The 23,013-nt window shown below is 31.9% G+C and overlaps 1 protein-coding gene and 1 long non-coding RNA gene across 2 annotated transcripts in view; one reads left to right on the top strand and one right to left on the bottom strand.

Annotated features, from left to right (window-relative positions):
* Positions 1-23,013, top strand: part of LOC148946289 (uncharacterized) — a 97,908-nt gene that overhangs the window by 42,359 nt on the left and 32,536 nt on the right. The gene's annotated exons all lie outside the window — the stretch shown is intronic.
* LOC148946290 (uncharacterized) overlaps positions 3,464-23,013 on the bottom strand; it is a 48,736-nt gene continuing 29,186 nt past the window's right edge. The window contains exon 3 of the mRNA XM_089098201.1: positions 3,464-3,820. Coding sequence (XP_088954327.1) covers positions 3,588-3,820 — 233 coding nt within the window. The 3' untranslated portion in view covers positions 3,464-3,587. The remainder of the gene's footprint in view (positions 3,821-23,013) is intronic.

Here is a 23,013-nt window from a genome sequence, read left to right as displayed (position 1 = left end):
AAAATGCTATTCAATTTACGCATAATAAAGCAATGTATCTTTTTCTTAAAGTCACCCCCCTTACTTTTCACGCGAAGAAACAGTTTGTTTTCACCTTACAATGATGGCGATAGACTTGAGGCATGGCCCCCTCCCCCTTTCACCAATGTCCTAAATATATTGTTAGATCTTAATTTGAAAATAACGAGATTTCACCGGTTCTCCAAAAAGAGATTGTATATGCTTGCGCTTATTAAATTACAATTGTCTGCATGAAAGCGTTTTAATTTGCCAGGAGAAACAGTTCCTTTTGACTTTGGCTGCTGCGTTCGTAAACACACCGGAAAGGGGTGACAGCTAATTATAGGCCTCGTACCAGAGAGCCTTGTGTCAAATCAGAGTGAGCTAATAACAATAGAGCGATGGATGTCTCAGAGAAAATAATAAAATTGAGAAAATTGAATAAATTTAACTAAGGAATAATTATTTCTTTTTGCGAGTGTTTAGTTGTAAAACAGTGAGGGGGGGGGTTAGGTTTGGAGGGGAAAAGAAAAAATTTTATGTATTTAATTTTTACCGATAAACAGGTACTTTTTACTTTGGCTGCCGCGCTCGTAAACACATAGGTAAAGGGGTGACAGCTAATTATAGGCCTCGCACCAGAGAGCCTTGTGTCAAAACCATGTTATGTTAATAACAACAGTGACGTAAGTCAATGGTCGATTTTAGCTAGTATATATACACTTAAAATTGCATAAATTTAACGAAAGAAAATTATTTCTTTTTGATAGAATTATGGTCGTAAACAGAGGGGGGAGTTAGGATGGTGTTTACGTAACGAAAAAAGAGCATTTTTTACACTTTTTTATAGAGTACGAACATCATCTCGGGACGTGTGTATAGGGGGGGGGGGGTTTAACCGAATATAGTTTTGGGTGACCAAGAAAAAAAATTTTATTTTGAAAATAAAAAATTAAAAAAGAACTTAAATTGCAAATTTTGGCTGCCATGGCTTCAAGTTCATCAATAATTTCATATGTTCTATCCATTGTGTCATAATACTTTCTGATCATTGAATCACAGTGCATGCCCGTTATATACGAAATATCAATGGCGAATTGTTATGGAACGGGGAAACCATATGTAAGCAGGCCTCTGATTGGTTGAGAAGGAGGATGTATCCAACTTGCTGATTGGCTGAAAAGGAAACCCGTGATCTAACTGTTTCCGGGAAAGTCATAACATTTGGTTTGAACAACAACAACAAATACTATTTTTGGACACCATGACAGTCGCCTCGAGCATGTACATGACCAAAAAAACAACAAATACTATTTCTGGACACAATGACATTCACGATCGATTACGCAATCAATTTCTCGGACATTCATTTCCCCCTCGAGTCCTAGATCAATAACATTGTTCCCGTTAGAACTCAATGCGCATGTGCAACCTTCGCCCCGGAGCTATTACACATAGAAACATCAAATAAATCGACCTTGGAAAAAGAGGTCATTGACCCCATTAACCATGTGTTCTCCCTAGGGAGGCTATGCCCTTATTGGGGATGCGAAAAAGTTGTAGGTGGCAGCAGGGGTGCCACATGGGACCTCCTGATAGGGTTCTACTCAAGATTGATAAAGCTTACCGCATTTTGGAATTAATAAACAAAATAAGTTTTATATATATACAGCGTCGTGTCCTAGCAGGAGTCAGTTTGGTCTTGGTTTTTGCTCATATTTTGTCAAGCTAAAAACGTAAGTCTAATTTTTTTTATTCTTTTCCTTAATTTTTCAAATATAATCCTAGTTAAGGGGTAATATTCTAATTTTACTTAAGTCTATAATGATCATTCCATTGGTTGTATCCTATAAGGTCTTATCCTATTCGGAATTTTGCTTGCTTTTCTTTCATAATAATGAAACATAACTTTTAGCTTAAACCTGAACAGGAATTTAGTCAAGATACCAACAATTTTGAATTAAAAATACTGATCTTTTAATAAATCAACAAATCAATTGAATACTAAAATTAATAGTAATTAGTAAAAATATTAGTAAATAGTAACCATTCTTTTTTTTATAGTAAAACTCTTGGTTTTTCTATACCGGTATGAATTCACATTTTTATACCGCTCACTGTTTGAAATATGATCAGTCTAAAGGTATCATGATAAGTATGGTGGCCGGTGTTTACCCCCCCCCCCACAAATACCCCCCGCGGAAAATACCCCCCTCCCCCCGGAAAATACCCCTCCGTGGAAAAACGGCTTTCCAAATTTGGGTTTTATTTTTTTAAATTTCCATTGGGGGAAGAAATTTTGGTACTTGTGTATTATGGGCCACTCGCTCAAGTTTACACTGTGTAAAATGAGGGGTAGAGTATAGCGGGTCTGCATCCAAAGTGTGTTTTGGTACAATTATTCTGCATATTAGATAGATAGATAGATAAGTGTATTTTAATGCCAAACATACGGCCATGCACACAGAAAAATAACGTAAATGAAAGGCACAAATAACATAAACTTTGATCAGCGATCATCATAAAACACTTAAATGAAACACTACATTAACTTAATAATAGTACTTAATACTTGGAAAAACGGTCATTGAAAAAAAACAAAAAAAACGTTTAACACATGGAAAAAAACATTTCAGATACCTCGCTATTCTTGTGTAATTTTTTAGTGGCCATATACCTAGAAAGAATTGTTTTCTGACTTCAAGCTATTCAAATACATTACCCCCCCCTCTTATGTGCAAATATATAGCCCAAATTATATATTTCCCATACGTTCTATCCCGATATACTTTACCCCCCCCCCCCCCCCTCTAATATACAAATCTAAAGCCCAAATCTATTTCTAAGGTAACGAAATGATTTCTCCTCCAATCTCCGCCATTCTGGTATGTCCCCCTTGAAAATTTTCTGCGGGCACCCTTTATCCACTCCAGGAATAATTTAATCGTCTTATTTTATTTTTTTAACAGTATTTAATTGAAACTCCAATTGAAATGCCTAATAAGCACTGATAACATCCAATTCCTTACGTTTCGGATTCAAATACTAACCCGTAAATGTAGAACTGCCTCTGTGTATAATACCATACCCGCTTCTTGCTATTTTCGCTTTTCTAAATATTTCTTTTAACCAGCTCCAAGAAAAGAATTGACATAATGTGCTGAGAATTATGACCAAAATTATAGTCGCATTTCACACAACGGTACTTGTGGGACATTTATCTCTGCATCAACATGCTATACAAAATGTCAGCTGAGAATAGAATAAAGTGAATTTAAACAAAATATGTTTATTTTTCTTACAATTTCAAAATTTGGTGTGCATGTATAAGCGGCACAAATCCGTTGTCTTTTTCTTCTGTTATCAGTTTTATCATGCAGCAGTAGGAGACCGAAGTTTGCTTGTAAAGGAAATTATAGACATAAAAACGATATTCAGCGTAACCCCGTCCATTTTCCTTTTCTTTGATGGGTTTTCCTCATCATCACTTTTTGTACTTACAACTGTTATATCACTTGCAATATCAGTAATATCAATTTGATTGACTGATGTGTAAAAAAGAACATCATAGTTCTCTCCGCTCACCACTACATGCTCAGTGTGTTGTTCTGGTTCTGGATTGGTAGATCCTGAAGCTGGATAGAAAAAGTTAGTCTCAGTTTATTTGTGAGATGAAATTGGAGCCAGAAAGGACATTTGTTCATACCATGCCCAGGCTTTTTTTTCTTGGCAGCAGATCCACTTTTGACCAACTTTTCATTTTTGAAATCCTTGTTGAAAGTGTCCTTTAAATTTTTCCACTTGGACTTGCAGTCAGCAGCTATAAAATAAGCAGCATTAGTACAGTTAGTAATCATCACATCTTATCTAGTACTAACTAAAGTTACTAGGCATCTAAAGTCATCACAAAGTCTCAAAAATCTCTAGAACTGTACTAAATAATTTTGCAATTTGTGACCGTTTTGTACTATCAGATTTATGTCATCCCAACTGTATCTCTAATTCATAGCTATGTGATAATATCAGCATCAATGATCCCCATTGTGAGGAAAGTGGATACTAAACTGCTAGCATATAAAATGCTTGAAACAGATTAAAAGTTGGAGAGAATATTGAAAATTGTATGTCTCATATAGATAGGGTTCTAATGTTAGCAACCTAACAGTGCTGAAAGTGATGCAAACATCATTTCACTACAAACTGAGTTATGTAAAGCTTTTTTTCCAATAAACAATTCTTCATAATTAAAAGAACAAAAAGATTTTTAGGTTTTTGTTGCATTTGGCAACTTGTTGTGAGAAGCGTTCCTATTGTAATGGCAACTCCGTGTCTGAACCTTTTTGCTAAACTTTAGTATTGTTCTTCTTTACCATTGGAAGAATCAAGGCGAAAGAAATAGTCCAGAAGGGAACTCGTATTGTTGCTTATGGTGGTTTTAAGTAGCGAATTCATGATGTCTATTCCAGGAAAGTTACATGAAGTTTCACACAGCACAGAAAACAAATCAAGGAGGCACACTTGTGCCTCTATAAAGAGGCGACCCACCACAATGTTAAGCGATTTCCGGTCCTAGCGGTCTCAGAGAGACAGCGGTAATCGGATTTGTAGCCCAAGCTCGAACTAAGAAACGTGCAAAATTTCACCACCCTCCGACTTTATCTTCATGGGTAAAAGTGGGCCGGAAGTTTCGACCCTTCGACCACAGCCCCCCTTTAACGTTAAGCTTTCCTAGGGCCTGGGAGATTATCCTCAAAATTTCAGCTCAATCCGATCACTCCTTCCCTGTTTTCCAAAAACCAAATATAGCCACTTAAAGTTCAAAATTTTTTTTTTCTTAGCCACGCCTACAGGCCACAGTTGGCAACTGATCCGGGTGAATGAGGACTCATTCGAAGCAGAATTCGACCTGTTAGGGCCTTTTGATATTTTCAGACCGAAAAAATTATCCCCCGAATTTACATTTACGAAAAAAAAAAAACCAACAAAGAGAAAAATCTCTTAAAAAAAAAACAAACAAACGAGACTGTGGCCAGTGGAGAGAAAAGGAAAACAACAAAAACAAAACACCGCGTATATTTCGCCTGTATACAAACAAGGCGTCTTCAGAACGAAAGACACAAAAAAAAACAAAAAAACAAGATAAACCTAAAAACCAATAAAACCACCACCAAAAAAAAAAACAAAAAAAATTTACAAAAGGCGCAAAATAATCCACGTAGGGAAAAGTTAGGGGATCAGTGATTCCGAAATCTTTTAAAATATGTACCCATTTTGGAACTGAAAATGAAACAAAATTAAAAAATAAATTAAGCCTAATAGCTTTAAATCACTTAATTTATGAACAAAAAAAGATACGTTTTAAAAATTATAATGAATTAAAATCTATTGAAAACTTTTTAAGAAATAACCTTACAACTGATATTTTTATACGAATTAAGGAAATGGCCATTAGATATTTTCGCCATTATTTTCATTTGTCCAAGGTTAGTTTGGTTGACAAGTTTAATAAACTTTTGTTTGAGAATTTCCAAGATTCAGATGTTTTTTATCCTCGTCATTGTCTGGGTCCAGCAATTAAGAATTTGTCTTCTAAACCTCTTAATATTAAACAGGAGGCCGTCTTGTTGAAAGGTTCAAAGTTCTGTTTTACAACACCAGTCTTCTATTCAAAAATAATTTCAAAGGTGGAATCAGGAATTATGGCTTCTATAGATAAGGTAGATACTCCTCAAGAACTCAGAGCTGAGATCGTAAGAAAACTAAACACCTTTAATATGAACTTCATTGGTAAAGACCTTTCACAAAAAAATGACATTAAAATCCTTTCTGATTTGAAAAAGGATAAATTCCTTGCTATCACCAGAGCCGATAAGGGAAACACGATCGTAATTATGAACACTGAAGAATATAATAATCAAATGAAATCAATTATTTCGTACACTATTACATACAAAAAACTTGATTTTGATCCTACTGATAAATATGTAAAATCAACAAGAAAGGAATTAGAGTCAATGAAAAATAATTTTCACATTACCCCACAGTTTTATAACAAATATTATCCTAGGGGTTGTTCGGCACCCAAGATCTATGGTCTACCTAAGATTCATAAGACTGGATCCCCCCTCTGCCCTAATGTGTCAATTTTTCTGTCACCTGTTTCAAAATTATTAAAATAGTTGTCGGTTGATTTGCGTACACTTTTGGGAACAAAAAATTCCTATTTAAAAAATTAGATAGATCTTACTACTAATTAGCGAAATTTCACGCTGGAGGAGATTTCTATTCTTTTCATTTGTGATTTTGTGTCAATGTATTAAAATTGTGATTTAAAAATGTGAGATTATATTTTAAATTGTAAATTAGAAAATCACTTTGATTTAATACATGATGTGACGTTAGCCAGTTTGGATATTGATGTCATTATGAAACTAATTATGCTGGTAAATGAATTTTCTTTTTATTTTGGTTTTCGAGGGGAGTTTTATAGAAAAATTTTTGGTTTACCTATGGGGGCTTCTCTTTCTCCTTTATTGGCAAATCTATTCATAGATGCCATTGAAACCTCCGCTATAAATAGTTTTAGAATCTCCCCTTGTTTCTGGGGTAGGTTCATGGATGATGTGGTCTGCGTTTGGAAACATGGGTTGGACTCCTTAGACCTTTTTTGTAAGCATTTAAATAGTTTTGATAATAATATTAAATTTACAGTTGAATTTGAGGATAATAATAAATTACCTTTTCTGGATATTTTATTAATTAAAAGGGATTTCCATTTACTTTTCTCGATTTACAGAAAACCTACGCACAATGATAGGTATTTAAATTTTCATTCTTGCCACCCTATGTCGGTGAAAAGGGGGTTGTAATTTCACTAGTGGATAGAGCCTTTAAAATCTGTTCCCAGGAATTTCTGGATTCAGAATTATTATACTTGAGGGATATTTTATTTTGTAATAGTTATCCAATTAAGTTCATTGATAAAATAATTGAAAATAGACGGGCCAAACATAGTAGTAGGGTTATTGAGGTTTCTCAGTCTTTAGATTTAGTTGTATCAAAAAGCTTCATTTCATTATCATATGTACCTGGTTTGGGGGAGAAACTTTCACGGGTTTTACGTAAATTTGGTATTGATACATGTTTCCAATCGCTGAGGCCAATGAGTAGTTTTTTTAGTTCTGGTAAGGATTTAACTCGGGGAAATTTAGTAAGTGGGGTGTATAAAATTCCGTGTTCTTGTGGGAAGTTCTATTTTGGTAGGACTCACCAACAATTTGTTGAAAGGTTTATTGAACACCGTAATTCAATAGAAAAAACCCTACAATTAAGCAAGCCTCCAGAAACTTTCGTTTCAGCTTTAGCAGAGCATATTTGGCTTCAACCAGACCATTTTGTAAAATTTGATGAAGCCTTGGCTATTTCTAATGATAAGGGGTACACCCAATGGGCCAGGGAAGCCATAGAAATTAAAAAACATATGTTTGCTAACCTTTCCATAAATAGGGACACGGGTAATTTAAATATTGACCCAATTTATGATAACCTTCTAAAGAGTGAATCAATTGTCAATAAGGGAGTAAAGATTTTAAATAATCACCAGGGGACTATTTTACCTGTTAGACCAAAACGATTTGCTTCAGTAATAGCTAACAAAAGGATTATTTCGCAACTTAATAATTAACTTACCTTACAGTTTTTTTATTTTTCCACCTTTAATCGGGTTTCCAAACTTATTTAAATCTATTTTAGCAAATTTGCCCAACTGGTTTTATTGTGCGCTGTGTGTACATTTTTGTTGTTTTTTTTTTTTTTTGGTTTGTGGGGTTGTTTGGGTTAGTTTTATCTTGTTTTTTTGTTGTTTTTTTGTTGTTTTTTTTTTGTCTCTCGTTCTGAAGAAGCCTTGTTTTTATGCAGGCGAAATATCCGCGTTGTTTTGTTTCTGTTGTTTTTCTTTTCTCTCCACTGGCCACAGTCTCGTTTGTTTGTTTTTTTTAGATATTTTTCTCTTTTTTGGTTTTTTGTCATGGCTGGCCGGTTCGGCTTAAGATCTTTCATTTACGAAAAACCTCGTTTTCCTATAAGAACCCGCTATAAGCGGGCTCTTATCGTTTTCCTATAAGAGCCCGCAAGCTGTCAAATCAGCTAACAGTTAGTCAAGCAATAATAAGTAATAAACTGTACAAAAACAGGCAGAAATTATTTGAAAAAAACTACGTTTTCTAAAGAGTTAAAGAGGCTGAGTTACAAGGTCGAACCTTAAAACGTACAAGGATTAGGAGGCACACCTGGGGGGCTGCCGCCCCCCAAACCCCCCCCCCTTTTACAGCCTTTAAATAAAAAAAAAAGTGTTTTAAACTGAAAGTAAGGAGCGACATTAAATCTTAAAACGAACAGAAATTATTTCGTATATGAAAGGGGCTGTGCCCTCCTCAACGCCTCGCTCTTTACGCTAAAGTTTGACTTTATCAAAACTCTTTTTTTTAAACAATAAAAGCTTTAGCGTAAAGAGCGAGGCGTTGAGGAGTTGTGGGGGATTCATAAGCACATCTTTGTAGCACTTCTCTCTTATGTTGTATATACAAGGGTAAGTGGAAATCAGATTACTAACTTTTTCAATATCCATTTGTTTGTTTATTTCTGGAGCTAATGATGATTGGACTTGGCAAGGTCCTTCAACAGTTCTGATTGTTATTTTATTTATGTTTTCCTTTTTATGAACTTCGAATTAGTTTTGTACATTTTTAATCATATATTGTATTTATCTTCGACTAATATTCAAGATCTTTTTAAAAGTTAAACAGCAAACCCTTCTTCTATATCGCCCAAAAATTTCCTTAAGAATTTCATCCTTATTTTCTCTGTCATTTGATGTGTTTTTGATTTCAAACATGGCAATGGTAAATCTATTCAGCATAACGGGTATAGAATCAAAGTCCCTGCAGCACTTTCCCTGGCAATTTAGCCTAAGTCGGATGGCCACAGTAGAGTTAAGCATTTAAAGGTGCATCCTGTTTCGAAGTTTGTACGTGACAAGATTCATGACAGAAAACACTCTCTCGACGAAGGGGTTGTTGATGGGTAAGTTTAAAATAGAAAAAGCTGCTTGACCTATGTCGAACAAAGATCATGTTTTTCCACTGTTCTGTATTTTTTTTTATTGAAAATAATCCACTATCCCAGTTAGTTTTTCACGCTAAGGATAATGCACGCGTTAATATTTGAGATTTATTTCGTCATTGAGCCTGGAATGCGATATAAAAATCACTACGGGGTTCTGAAAATTACACCTGTTTTTATAGAGATTTTTGAATATGTCAGTAGAAGTTGCCAGTAAACAATAGACTCTGAAATTTTGATTTTTGTCATTGTTATTGTGAAGGCAAAGTGCGCCCACTTTGTGCCGAATTTTTTTTACATGCGCAAAATTGACGCAATGTGCCAATTTGAAAAACTCAAAGCGCAGTCAACTCAAAAAAGCGCCCAAATGGCGCAAATGCGCACCACCTGGCAACTATGCAATCAGTTGCTCATATTTTTGAAGGGGAGCTTATTTGACACCTTCAGGTTTACCAATAGGTCTGGATACATGCCATACAGGATGCAGTAAAATTCCAGGAAACTTGTAAATCAGCATTAAAAATATGGTGCTTCGTACCAAATTTTCAACAAATTTGTTATGTTTAAAATTTTTTTTTAAATAAGTTAATTAAACTAATATAATTTATTATATCATACTAATTAATTAATATTAATTCATAATATTAATTTACGAATAATTTGTTATATTAGTTAATTAATATATCAATTTAATTAATCAATTTATGATTAATTATTTTGATAAATTTATAAATTATTAAATTGATAATTTAATAAATTTATAAATATGTTTAATAAATTTGTTAATTTTATTTTTAAACTCGCAATAAATGTTGGGAGTTTTTTCCTGCCGTAACCCCAAATGCTGATACTATACAAACTGAAACTTTTATTTAACTTGTGATTTTTTTCCCTGTAATCTCTCCTCTCATTAAAGTGTCAGTTGTAGGCCTAATTATAAAATCTAATAATATCTTCTGTCAAATTATTTATTAAACTTGCAACTGATAACATATCTATCTCTGAGTGCAAAGGATTGTCAAAGTTGATGTCGGCTTCACTTTTGAAGAACCCTAATTGTAAAGTACTTAAATATAAATAGAGAAGAATAAATAACTTGAGAATAAAATAAATAGTAAGGCATAATGGGACTTCCACCGCTTTTATAAGAAATCACTGGCACAGTAAAATAAAAGGATCTTAGATACGTTTTGTAATTATTCTAGCGTCTTTTATATTTGAATTTTGTGTTTTTGCCTAAGTTTCAATTTAATGTTATTTGGTTTAACCGAACAAAGAGACTGGATATCGTCTAATTCGTTTTCCTTTGTGCCATTTAGTAGATTGTATTTCGTAGCTGTATTTGTGATACACTATGCAAGGGCGCCGGCAGAAAATTTTCCGGGGGGGGGGGCAAACCCCAAAATATTATTGGTGGCTGGGTAGCATGGAATATATTTCAGGAATTTTTTTCGTAGGAATAAGTTTAATTTTATATACTCTTATAAAAGAACTATCAAATAAAAACAACAACTAAATTACATGAAAAATGAAACAAAATACTGCAAATTTTACACTGCAAAGACTCTCGACAAATGGATGAATTTGTTTAATCAATAATATATTCAGTTATTATGTATTTGATCTTAAAAGAACTTCAGATTTCAACCAAAATTAAAGAAAGATTTCTTTCGTAGATTATAACAGATGTAGACTTGTCTTTATACAATTTCCTACGCCTTAGAATAGTTTACACAAGGGGTAGAGATACACAAAAATTATCCTGCCTGCATAGATACCACGTTTTGATTTTATAACGGACACGTAAAATATACCTCTTTCATAACAGGACAATTCTTTCCCTCGAACTTAAATCTGTTATATATTCATATACTAAGAAAAAAAAAAAAAAATAGAACAGCGAAAGGCAAACAAAATTTAAACTTACTATCCGGCTGTCAAATTGACCCTCTTTCTTTTTATTGTCCTATTCAACTAAATAAAATGAACAAGTTCAAAAAAAATTCACAAAAAGAGAATCTTATCAAATAGTTTGTGAAAAAAAAACTGGAAGTAAAGAGTGACTTGGACCAATATTTACTAAAACTAAAAATTTAATTCTCGTGAAAATTGCTACACTGGCAGTATTGGCTTTTCCTGCTAATTCTAGTTCTTTCAGTTTATTATTACCCACCCAAAACCAAAAATCTGAGAAAATTGGCCTGGTATTTGAAAAAACACCCCCCCCCCAAAAAAAGCAGGCGATCTTATTGGAAAGCTCTTTATTAGGTACATCATATCAGAGAACCCTACCGTAGAGGTTTCAAGCTCCAATCTTCAAAATGTGGAATTTCGCTTTTTTTTTTCAGAAGAAGCATCGTCGATGTATGTTTATTTGTTTTGTTTTTTCCCAGGGATGATTGTATCAAGCCAAAGGTCCAAGATAATTGGGAGGGAGCTCGGTCAAACGTAAATTTAAAGCTTGTTTTTAAGTGACCATATAGAATAGACCAGGGGAAAGTCTTGTTTTCTTGCTGTTTTATGGCACAAAACTACAACTTTACCTCAAAGAAAATGAATTTACAATCAATTTAAAATTCTGAGAAGCTAATTGATTTAAAAGTATGAATAACTAAATTTTAGGCTTTCCATTTGTAAAAGAAGCAATGCCACACGGTGGCAGTACAGGATTCAACCAAGTTGATTCGCTTTAAAGGTAATGAAATTAGGCTACGTTTGGCGATCTGTAATTGTGGATCAGCTATAAGGGTGAGTAATTTTTTAGGTAGGGGTAGGGTAGACTCCTAAAAAAGTACATTTTATTGGAAAAGCCGCTTACTCTTCACGCGGCTTCAGGTAAATGTTGAAAGAGGTAGGGGGAGTAGGAATTAATTAAATTGTTTCGCTATGCAGCAAAAACGTTACATTCTTATTTCTACCAGCACAGAGGTGGAAAAGACAAGGAAATTTCTTTGGGGTGGCAAATATTGCAAGGGACTTAGTTTTCAGCAATATTAAATGGTGTTATTTTATTTGTCTATTTCTATGAAGTAGCCTACTTCGATGTATTTAAACAAATATATGTAATGTATTTACCGATAAGAAAATCCTATTTTAGAGGTTGTGATCGCTTCAGTTATGTAGAAGATCAAACTTCTCACAGAATTTCCATTCACACAAACAATAATACTTCTGTTCTTCCGACCGAAATTATTTTGTTGTAATATTAACAAGGACTTCTTACCAAAATTACTATTCATCGCCAATTTTTTAAGTATATTAAAATTTTATCCAAAATTGAAATTAAACATTTAAACATAGGACGGTATACTAATACACGTACAATTACGGATTTACACATTTAAAAATCATATCTTTGTTAGGCCTGGGTATGATTTGGAAAACAATCAGAAGCTAAATAAAAAAAGATCTTTTCAACTGAAAGCAAAAAGCAGATTTGAAAATATTATTCTTTATATCAAGCGGGCTGTCTCCTCCTTAACTCCTTACTCTTTACTGTGAAGTTTGGCTTTTTTTTTGCAAATTTTAAAGAAAATTTGAAATCGGAAAGATAAGATTTTTCAAAGCATTAAAAATACTTTTGTTTAATGAGCAAGGTGTTGAGAAGGGGGCAGTCCCCCTTATATAAAGAGTAATTTGTATTTGTTTTAAGTTCTAAACTTGCTCCTTACTTTAGTTGAAAACCCTTTTCTATTTGTTTGATTACATTTCATGAAACTGTAAAGTTTTATGAATGCAGTATTTTGGGTAACGCAGAAAAAACTATAAATATTTCAATGATCTCTGTTTGGATTTTGATGAGTAATCAAACGGTTCGTGGTAATGAACTGTAAGTAGAGCAACGCGGCTCAATAGTAACCGAAACTCTAAAAAACTGTATTTGGATACCAATTGATATATTAAAAGAATTGACTTGTTATGCTGATTCCAAATATATACGTTTCATTAAGTTTAGTTTGATCCATAAAAAGCTACGAGCCTGGGAAAATTGGTCTTATTTAAAAAAGGGCGAAAGACCCCCTCGAAGTCATAGAGTTTAACTGAAAAGCACACCATCAGATTCAGAGAACCCTACTGTAGAAGTTTCAAGCTCATATCTGCAGAAATGTGGAATTTTGTAATTTTTGCAGAAGAAAGATCACGGATGCGTGTTTTTTTCAGGGGTGATCGTACTGACCCATTGGGCCTAGACCGTCGAGAGAGGGTTCATTCTAATAGAAATAAAGATTATAGGAACCTTTTTAAGTGAAAAAAATAATTGGAGGGCAACTAGGCCCCCTCCCACGTCACCTTTTTCCAAAATCGTCCAGTAAAAATTTTCAGATAGCTTTTTTCTTCAGCATAGATGAAAGGCCCAATAACTATGTCGTTAAAGATAAAATGGCCCCCTTCAGCCCCTTGGGAAAGGTTTATAAGTTATAAGTTATAAAGGTTTATAAGGTATATAAGTTATAAATTTACCCATTACTTTATTTGTTATTGGGAATATGCATACATTTTTCGGTTTGGGAGGGGAGGAATTTTCTGCTGGGAGGATTTTACGCAAGGAGAATTTTCCATGGAGAGGGAAGTTTCCAGGGGGGTGAACTTTTTACATGAAAATTTTACACTTGGTGAATTTGCCAGAATTCCTATACAAAATTCCTTTATATGTCTTGTTTTTTCTTTACCGATTCAACTTTTGGCGTGGAGAAGTTAAGGGTAATTGCTCGGGGTAAATTTTTGCCAGGATTGAATTGTCCAGAGGATATTTTTGTGGGGAGGGGGATATTTCCGTGGAGGGGCCAGGTATCCTGGCGCTACTAAGAAAACAATCAGAAATTCAATTAAAAAAACAAGTTTTTTCAACTGGAAGTACGGAACAACATTAAAACTTTTTTTTCGGATATTTTTACGGATACTTTTCAATAATATCGACAGTTTTGAACTTGGTTATCAAACACCAGAATATTTAATGCCTTTAGACTCAAATTTTTATAAAAAGTAACGTATTATCAAAGTAGTTTGTTCAAAGTAAAACATTAAAAGTAAGATTAAGAAAATCATTTATAAATTTTAAGTCAATATTTTTAATTTAGTTTTGGATACCAAAAACCAATATATTTGACACCTTTATACTTCATAACTGTAAAAAAATAAATCTTTCTCAAGGCGACAACTAGATAAATACAATCACTCCTGGAAAAATAAATAAATGATAATAAAACACAAAAACGTATCCGTTCAGTGGGAAAATACAAAAACTCTCAGCATTCCGTTCAGGGGAAACATTTCTGATTATAGTGGCTTCATGTATCAGCTCATGGGTACTCTGGCAATGCAAGGAAAAGTTGAAGGCATATTTTTTTTTTTTTACCGAAATTGAGCCTTATTAAGTTGTTTTACTTATGTTTTCTTTAATTATACGAACTTTCTTGTATACTACTAACTGTACTAATTACTAATAAACAAATATATATTTAGGATCACCATAAAAAGCTGATTCTTTGGTTGAATGTTGTCAATAGTTAGGCTCTTACACTTTAATTATAGGGTCAAAGTCTATTGGCAGGCAGTCAACAATGGGGTAACACACATTTTTTCCATGGTTTTTCATATTCTGCTTTTTTTCTTTTTTTTTCCTTATAATTACTTTATAGTTCCAAATTTCCAGGGAGGGCCATGGCCCCCTCCCCCTACCGGCGCCCATGACACTATGTGCTGTATTTTGTAGATTATATAGTGGAATACTCTGTATGGGTTTAGTCACTGAATAAAATCATTCATTCTTTCAATATATTTTAAGGTTTGATTTAAAGACACACAATACCTATGGCGTTTTGAACTCTCAATTTTTAATCTGATTTTAAAATGTGACAGACATGCACAATTGCATGTCTTAGGAGGAAGCGGCAAGTTTTAGGGGAGGAGGGTGAACTTGTACAAAAAGCGCAGATAGGCGAGAGCTTATAGGCATAAGTAGAAAGCTATCTATAACTCTCACCCCTCACCCCTGCTGCCATCTACACTTTAGTTTAATGCAGACGGGACTCCATATATGGGCATAGAGTCCCTAGAGAGAACACCTGTGCTGTCAGTCCAACGGGGCACCATATATGGGCATAGGCTCCCTAGGGGAAATTGATTTCTGAGAAATTGATTGCGTAACCTAACCTAACCTCATGAGCTCGTGACATGACCACGTGGTAGCACCATATATGGGCATAGAGTCCCTAGAGAGAACACCTGTGCTGTTAGTCGAAGGGGAAGTGAATTTCTGAGAAATTGATTTGTTGGAGTTCGTCCAGGAGAATTGTCTCCGGGCGAATTTTATTAATGTCTTTGGTGTTCGTCCAGGAGAATTGTTTCCTGGCGAAGTTTATTAATGTCTGACGGATGATGTCAAGATTGATTGATTTGTTGGTGTTCATCCAGGAGAATTGACTCCGGACGAATGTTTTGATCTTAGAGATGAAGAGATTAACGCGGGATAGAGTTTCCTAGGAATTTCAAATGTGACAGCGCAGGGATGTCAAAACAAAAGGAACACGCTGAAATTACGTTTAGAGATTATTTGGGCAAAACAATTTTGATACATTTTAGAAGATGATTTGAGCGAAACAGTTTGAAGCATTTTAGAAGATGATTTAGAAGAGGATTTGTGGGTGAAACTCTGCGGTCGTTATAATACACAAGTTCCATTTAAACAATCTTATGAGGACCCCTACCCCAGCCCCAAAGGGCTCCGATCCCCCTACCCCAACCCCGAAGGAATCCCCCGGCCCCCAAAGGTCCCCCGGGCTCCCAAAGGACCACAGGGCCCCCCAAGGGCCCCCCGGACCCCCAAAGGCCCCCCGGACCCCAAAGAGCCCCCTCCCCTTTTTTTTAATACTTTTTTAGTTTTTTCGGACTAAATTTTTAGACTTAGAAATTATCCAACATTTATCCGGTTTTTTCTTTAACCCAATGGCGTAAAGTTTTAGCTTAGAGTTTTTGTTAGAGTTCTAGTTTAGTTTAGTTTTAGTTTAAGAGTTTAGAGTTTTTAGCTTAGAGTCTTAGCTTAGAGTTTTTGTTGAAGTTCTAGTTTAGTTTAGTTTTAGTTAAGAGTTTAGATTTTTAGCCTAGAGTCTTAGCTTAGAGTTTTAGTTAAAGTTGAAGTTTAGTTTAGTAATAGTTAAGAGTTTAGAGTTTTAGCTTAGAGTCTTAGCTTAGAGTTTTTGTTAGAGTTATAGTTTCGTTTGGCTTTAGTTAAGAGTTCAAATTTTTACCTTACATTCTTAGCTTAGAGTTCTAGTTTAGTTTAGTTTTATTCAAGAGTTTAGAGTTTTTGCATATAGTTTTAGCTTAGAGTTTTAGTTAGAGTTGAAGTTTAGTTTAGTAATAGTTAAGAGTTTAGAGTTATAAATTAGAGTCTTAGCCTAGAGTTTTTTTTAGAGTTCTAGTTTCATTTAGTTTTATTTAATAGTTTTTAGTTTTAACTTAAAGTATTATCTTAGATTTTTAGTTAGAGTTGTAGTTTAGGTTATTTTTATTCAAGAATTTAGAGTTTTAGCTTAGAGTCATAGCTTAGAGTTTTACTTAAAGTTATAGTTTAGTTTAGTTTCAGTTAACGTTTTCGAGTTTTATCCTAGAGTCTTAGCTTAGAGTTTTTGATAGAGTTCTAGTTTAGTTTAGTGTTAGTTAAGAGTTTGGTGTTTTACACTTGAGTATTATATTATAGTTTTTGTTAGAGTTCTAGTTTAGTATGGTTTTAGTTAAGAGTTTAGAGTTTTGGTATAGTCATATCTTAGAGTTTTGTTAGAGTTCTAGTTTAGTTTAGTTTTAGTAAAGAGTTTATAGTTTTAGCTTATAGTTTTTGTAAGAGTTCTAATTTAGTTTAGTTTTATTTAATAGTTCAGATTTTTATATTTGAGTATTAGATTATTTTTTTTGTTTAAGTTATAATTTAGTTTAGTTTTAGTTAATAGTCTAGAGTTTTAACTTAGAGTCTTATCTTAGAATTTTTTTTAGAGTTGAAGTTTATTTTAGTTATAGTTAAGAGTTTAGAATTTTACCTTAGAGTTTTTGTTAGAGTTTTATTTTAGTTTAGTTATATTAAGGAGTATGGAGTTTTACCTTGTAGTCTTATCTTAGAGTTTTATTTTGATTTATTTTAATTCAAGATTTTGGAGTTATTTATATTAGAGTCTTAGCTTATAGTTTTTGTTAGAGTTCTAATTTATTTAATTTTTAGTTATGATTTTAGAGGTTTTATATTATAGTATTATATTAGAGTTTTATTTAGAGTTCTTTTTAATTTTAGTTTTATTTAATAGTTTAAAGTTCTAAAATAGAGTCTTAGCTTAGAGTTTTAGTTAGAGTTGAAGTTTAGTTTAGTTACAGTTAATAATTTAGTTTTAGCTTAGAGTCATAGCTTAGAGTTCTGTTAGAACTATACCTTTGTTTTAGTTTAGCGTTTGGTGTTTTACTATTGAGTTTTAGCTTAGAGTTTTTGCTAGAGTTCTAGTTTATTTTAGTTTTAGTTGAGCGTTTGGAGTTTTACCTTAGAGACTTAGTTTAGAGTTCTAGTTTAGTTTAGTTTTAGTTAAGAGTTTGGAGTTTTACCTTAGAGACTTAGCTTAGAGTTTTAGTTTAGTTTAGTTTTAGTTAAGATTCTAGATTTATTTAGATTAGAGTATTATCTTAGAGTTTTTGTTAGAGTTCTAATTTATTTTAGTTTTAGTTAAGATTTTAGTTGTTTTATATTATAGCATTAGCTTATATTTTTATTTAGAGTTCTAGATTAGTTTAGTTTTAGTTAAGAGTTTAAAGTTTTACCATAGAGCCTTAGCTTAGAGTTTTAGTTAGAGTTGAAGTTTAGTTTAGTTACAGTTAAGAATTTAGTTTTAGCTTAGAGTCATAGCTTAGAGTTTTACTTAAAGTTGTAGTTTGGTTAAGTTTTAGTGAAGAGTATCGAGTTTTAGCTTAGAGTCTTAGCTTAGAGTATTTGTTAGAGTTCTAGTTTAGTTTAGTTTTAGTTAAGAGTTTAGAGTTTTACCTTAGAGTCTTAGCTTAGAGTTTTTGTTAGAGTTCTATTTTGGTTTAGTTTTAGTTAAGAGTTTGATGTTTTACCTTTGAGTTTCAGTTAGAGTTCTAGTTTTGTTTACTTTTAGTTAAGAGTTTGGTGTTTTAACTTAGAGTTTTAGCTTAGAGTTTTAGTTAGAGTTCTAGTTTAGTCTAGTTTTAGTTACGATTTGATAATTTTACCAAATAATCTTAAATTAGAATTTTTTTTAGAGATCAAGTTTATTTTATTTTTAGATACTAGAGGTTTGTTTTAGATGATAGTATTTTATTATATGTGTTTTTTAAGCGCTATGGTATTGTATTTTTGTTTCATAGTTTAGAATCTCTCCATAGAGTCTTAGCTTATAATTTTTGTTAGAGTTCAAGTTTAGTTTAGTTTTAGTTAAGAGTTTAGAGTTTTTAGCTTAGAGTCTTAGCTTAGAGTTTTTGTTAGAGTTCTAGTTTAGTTTAGTTTTAATTAAGAGTTTAGAGTTTTTATCTTAGAGTCTTAGCTTAGAGTTTTAGTTAGAGTTCTAGTTTAGTTTTAGTTAAGAGTTTAGTGTTTTACCATAGAGTCTTAGCTTAGAGTTTTAGTTAGAGTTGAAGTTTAGTTTAGTTACAGTTAAGAATTTAGATTTTTAGCTTAGAGTTTTACTTAAAGTTGTATTTTGGTTAAGTTTTAGTTAAGAGCTTCGAGTTTTAGCTTAGAGTCTTAGATTAGAGTTTTTTTAGAGTTCTAGTTTAGTTTAGTTTTAGTTAAGAGTTTAGAGTTTTACTTTAGAGTCTTAGCTTAGAGTTTTAGTTAGAGTTCTACTTTAGTTTAGTTATAGTTAAGAATTTAGAGTTTTAGCTTAGAGTCATAGATTAGAGTTTTATTTAAAGTTATAGTTTAGTTAAGTTATAGTTAAGAGTTTAGATTTTTATTTTAGAGTCTTAACTTAGAGTTTTTGTTAGAGTTCTAGTTTAGTTTAGTTTTCGTTAAGAGTTTGGTGTTTTACCTTTGAGTTTCAGTTAGAGTTCTAGTTTAGTTTAGTTTTAGTTAAGAGTTTGGTGTTTTACCTTAGAGTTTTAGTTAGAGTTCTAGTTTAGTTTAGTTTTAGTTAAGAGTTTAGTGTTTTACCTTAGAGTCTTAGCTTAGAGCTTTAGTTAGAGTTCTAGTTTAGTTTAGTTTTAGTTAAGAGTTTAGAGTTTTAGCTTAGAGTCTTAACTTAGAGTTTTTGTTAGTGGTCTAGTTTAGTTTAGTTTTAGTTAAGAGTTTAGAGTTTTTAGCTTAGAGTCATAGCTTAGAGTTTTTGTTAAAGTTATAGTTTAGTTAAGTTATAGTTAAGAGTTTAGAGTTTTAGCTTAGAGTCTTAACTTAGAGTTTTTGTTAGAGTTGAAGTCTAGTTTAGTTTTAGTTAAGAGTTTAGAGTTTTTTAGCTTAGAGTCTTAGCTTAGAGTTTTTGTTAGAGTTCTAGTTTAGTTTAATTTTAATTAAGAGTTTGGAGTTTTTAGCCTATAGTATTAGCTTAGAGTTTTAGTTAGAGTTCTAAGTTTAGTTTAGTAATAGTTAAGAGTTTAGGGTTTTAGCTTAGAGTCTTAGCTTAGAGTTTTTGTTAGAGTTCTAGTTTGGTTTTAGTTAAGAGTTTAAAGTTGTATCTTACAGTCTTAGCTTAGAGTTATAGTTTAGATTAGTTTCAGTTAATAGTTTATAGTTTTAGCTTATAGTTTTAGCTTAGAGTTTTAGTTAAAATTGTAGTTTGGTTAAGTTATAGTTAAGAGTTTAGATTTTTAGCTTCGAGTCTTAGCTTAGAGTTTCTTTTAGAGTTTTAGTTTATTTTATTTTTATTTATTAGTTTGTATTTTTACATTATAGTCTTAGATTAGAGTTTTTGTTAGAGTTGAATTTTATTTTAGTTTAAGTTAAGATTTTAGAGTTTTAGCTTAGAGTCATAGCTTAGATTTTTAGTTAAAGTTATAGTTTAGTTTAAGTTATAGTTAAGAGTTTAGAGTTTTAGCTTAGCGTCTTAGCTTAGATTTTTTGTTTGAGTGCTAGTTTAGTTTAGTTTTAGTCAAGAGTTTGGTGTTTTACCTTTGAGTCATAGCTTAGAGTTTTAGCTAGAGTTATAGTTTAGTTTAGTTTTAGATCATAGTTTGTTGTTTTTAGATTAGAGTCTTAGATTAGAGTTTTTGTTACAGTTCTAGTTTAATTTAGTTTTAGTTAAGAGTTAAGAGTTTTATCTTAGAGTCTTAGCCTATAGTTTTTGCTAAAATTCTAGTTTAGTTTAGTTATAGTTAAGAGTTTAGAGTTTTAGCTTAGATTCTTAGCTTGGAGTTTTTGTTGAAGTTCTAGTTTAGTTTAGGTATAGTTAAGAGTTTAGAGTTTTAGCCTAGAGTCTTAGCTTAGAGTTTTTGTTAGAGTTGAAGTTTAGTTTAGTTATAGTTAAGAGTTTAGACTCTTAACTTAGATTTTTTGTTAAGAGTTATAGTTAAGTTTAGATTTACTTAAAACTTTGGTAATTTACCCTTGGGTCTTAGTATATAGTTTTAGTTTAGTTTAGTTTCACTTAAATGTTTAGAGTTTTTTAGATTGTAGTTTTAGATTAGAGTTTTTGTTATAGTTATAGTTTAGTTTAGTTTTAGTTAAGAGTTTAGAGTTTTTAGCTTAGATTCTTAGCTTATAGTTTTTGTTTGAGCTCTGGTTTAGTTTATTTTTATTTGATAGTTGATATTCTTAGTTTAGAGTCTTAGCCTAGAGCTTTAGTTAGAGTTGAACTTTAGTTTAGTTTTAGTTAAGAGTTTAGAGTTTTACCATAGAGTCTTAGCTTAGAGTTTTAGTTAGAGTTGAAGTTTAGTTTAGTTACAGTTAAGAATTTAGAGTTTTAGCTTAGTGTCATAGCTTAGAGTTCTACTTAAAGTTGTAGTTTGGTTAAGTTTTAGTTAAGAGTTTCGAGTTTTAGTTTAGAGTCTTAGCTTAGACTTTTTGTTAGAGTTCTGGTTTAGTTTAGTTTTAGTTAAGAGTTTAGAGTTTTTTCTTAGAGTCTTAGCTTAGAGTTTTAGTTAGAGTTCTAGTTTAGTTTACTTATAGTTAAGAATTTAGAGATTTAGATTATAGTAATAACTTAGAGTTTTAGTTAAAGTTATAGTTTAGTTAATTTATAGTTAAGAGTTTAGAGTTTTAGCTTAAAGTCATAGCTTAGAGTTTTTGTTAGTGTTCTAGTTTAGTTTAGTTTTAGTTAAGAGTCTGGTGTTTTACCTTTGAGTTTAAGTTAGAGTTCTAGTTTAGTTTAGTTTTAGTTAAGAGTTTGGTGTTTTACCCTAGAGTCTTAGCTTAGAGTTTTAGTTAGAGTTCTAGTTTAGTTTTAGTTAAGAGTTTAGAGTTTTAGCTTAGAGTATTTTCTTAGATTTTTTTTTAGATTTCTAGTTTTTTTTATTTTTAGTTAATAGTTAAGAGTTTTTTGCTTAGAGTTTTTGTTGAAGCTCTAGTTTGGTTAAGTTAGGGTTAACAACTTATAGTTTTAGCCTAGATTCTTAGCTTAGATTTTAATTTAGAGTTGTATTTTAGTTTATTAATAGTTAATATTTTATAGTTTTATCTTAGAGTATTAGCTTAGAGTTTTTTTTATAGTTCTAGTTTAGGTATAGTTAAGATTTTTGAGTTTTAACGTAGAGACTTAGCTTAGAGTTTTAGTTTAGTTTAGTTTTATTTAAGAGTTTTAGCTTAGAGTCTTAGCTTAGTTTTTTGTTAGAGTTCTAGTTTAGTTTAGTTTTAGTTAAGAGTTTAGAGTTTTTAGCTTAGAGTCTTAACTTAGAGTTTTTATTGAAGTTCTAGTTTAGTTTAGTTTTAGTTAAGAGTTTAGAGTTTTAGCCTAGAGTCTTAGCTTAGAGTTTTAGTTAGAGTTGAAGTTTAGTTTAGTAATAGTTAAGAATTTAGAGTTTTTAGCTTAAAATCCTAGAATCGAGTTGTGGTTGAAATTCTATTTTATTTAGTTTTAGTTTATAATACATTGTTTCAGCTTAAAGTCTTAGCTTAGGGTTCTAGTTAGAGTTGAAGTTTAGTTTATTAATATTTATTAATTTAGTATTTTAGATTAGAGTCTTAGCTTAAAGTTTTTGTTAGAGTTATAGTTTAGTTTAGTTTTAGTTAAGAGTTTAGAGCTTTACCATAAAGTCTTAGCTTAGGGTTATAGTTAGAGTTGAAGTTTAGTTTAGTTATAGTTAAGAATTTAGAGTTTTAGCTTAGAGTCATAGCTTAGAGTTTTACTTAAAGTTGTGGTTTAGTTTAGTTTTATTTAAGAGTTTAGAGTTTTAGCCTAGATTCTTAGCTTAGAGTCTTAGTTTAGAGTTTTTGTTGAAGTTCTAGTTTAGTTTAGTTTTAGTTTAGAGTTTTAGCTTAGACTTAGAGTTTTAATTAGAATTCTAGTTTAGTTTATTTTTAGTTAAGAGTTTATAGTTTTAGCTTAGAGTCTTAGCTTAGAATTTTTTGTTGAAGTTCTAGTTTAGTTTAGTTTTAGTTAAGAGTTTAGTGTTTTACCTTTGAGACTTAGCTTAGAGCTTTAGTTAAAGTTTTAGTTAGTTTAGTTTTAGTTAAGAGTTTAGAGTTTTAGCTTAGATTCTTAGCTTAGAGTTTTGTTAGAGTTCTAGTTTAGTTTAGTTTTAGTTAAGAGTTTGATGTTTTAGCTTAGAGTTTCAGTTAGAGTTCTAGTTTAGTTTAGTTTTAGTTAAGAGTTTGGTGTTTTACCTTAGAGTCTTAGCTTAGAGTTTTAGTTAGAGTTCTAGTTTAGTTTTAGTTTTAGTTAAGAGTTTAGAGTTTTAGCTTAGAGTCTTAGCTTAGAGTTTTTATTATGTACAACTCAAAAAAGCACCCCAATGGCGCAAATGCGCACCACC

Source organism: Artemia sp. Qi Xiang Cuo, chromosome 12 (genome assembly GCF_049724085.1).
Source record: "Artemia sp. Qi Xiang Cuo chromosome 12, ASM4972408v1, whole genome shotgun sequence".
NCBI lineage: Eukaryota > Metazoa > Arthropoda > Branchiopoda > Anostraca > Artemiidae > Artemia > Artemia sp. Qi Xiang Cuo.
Note: the sequence above shows the minus strand (reverse complement) of the source record. Positions and strands in the feature narration are given on the sequence as shown.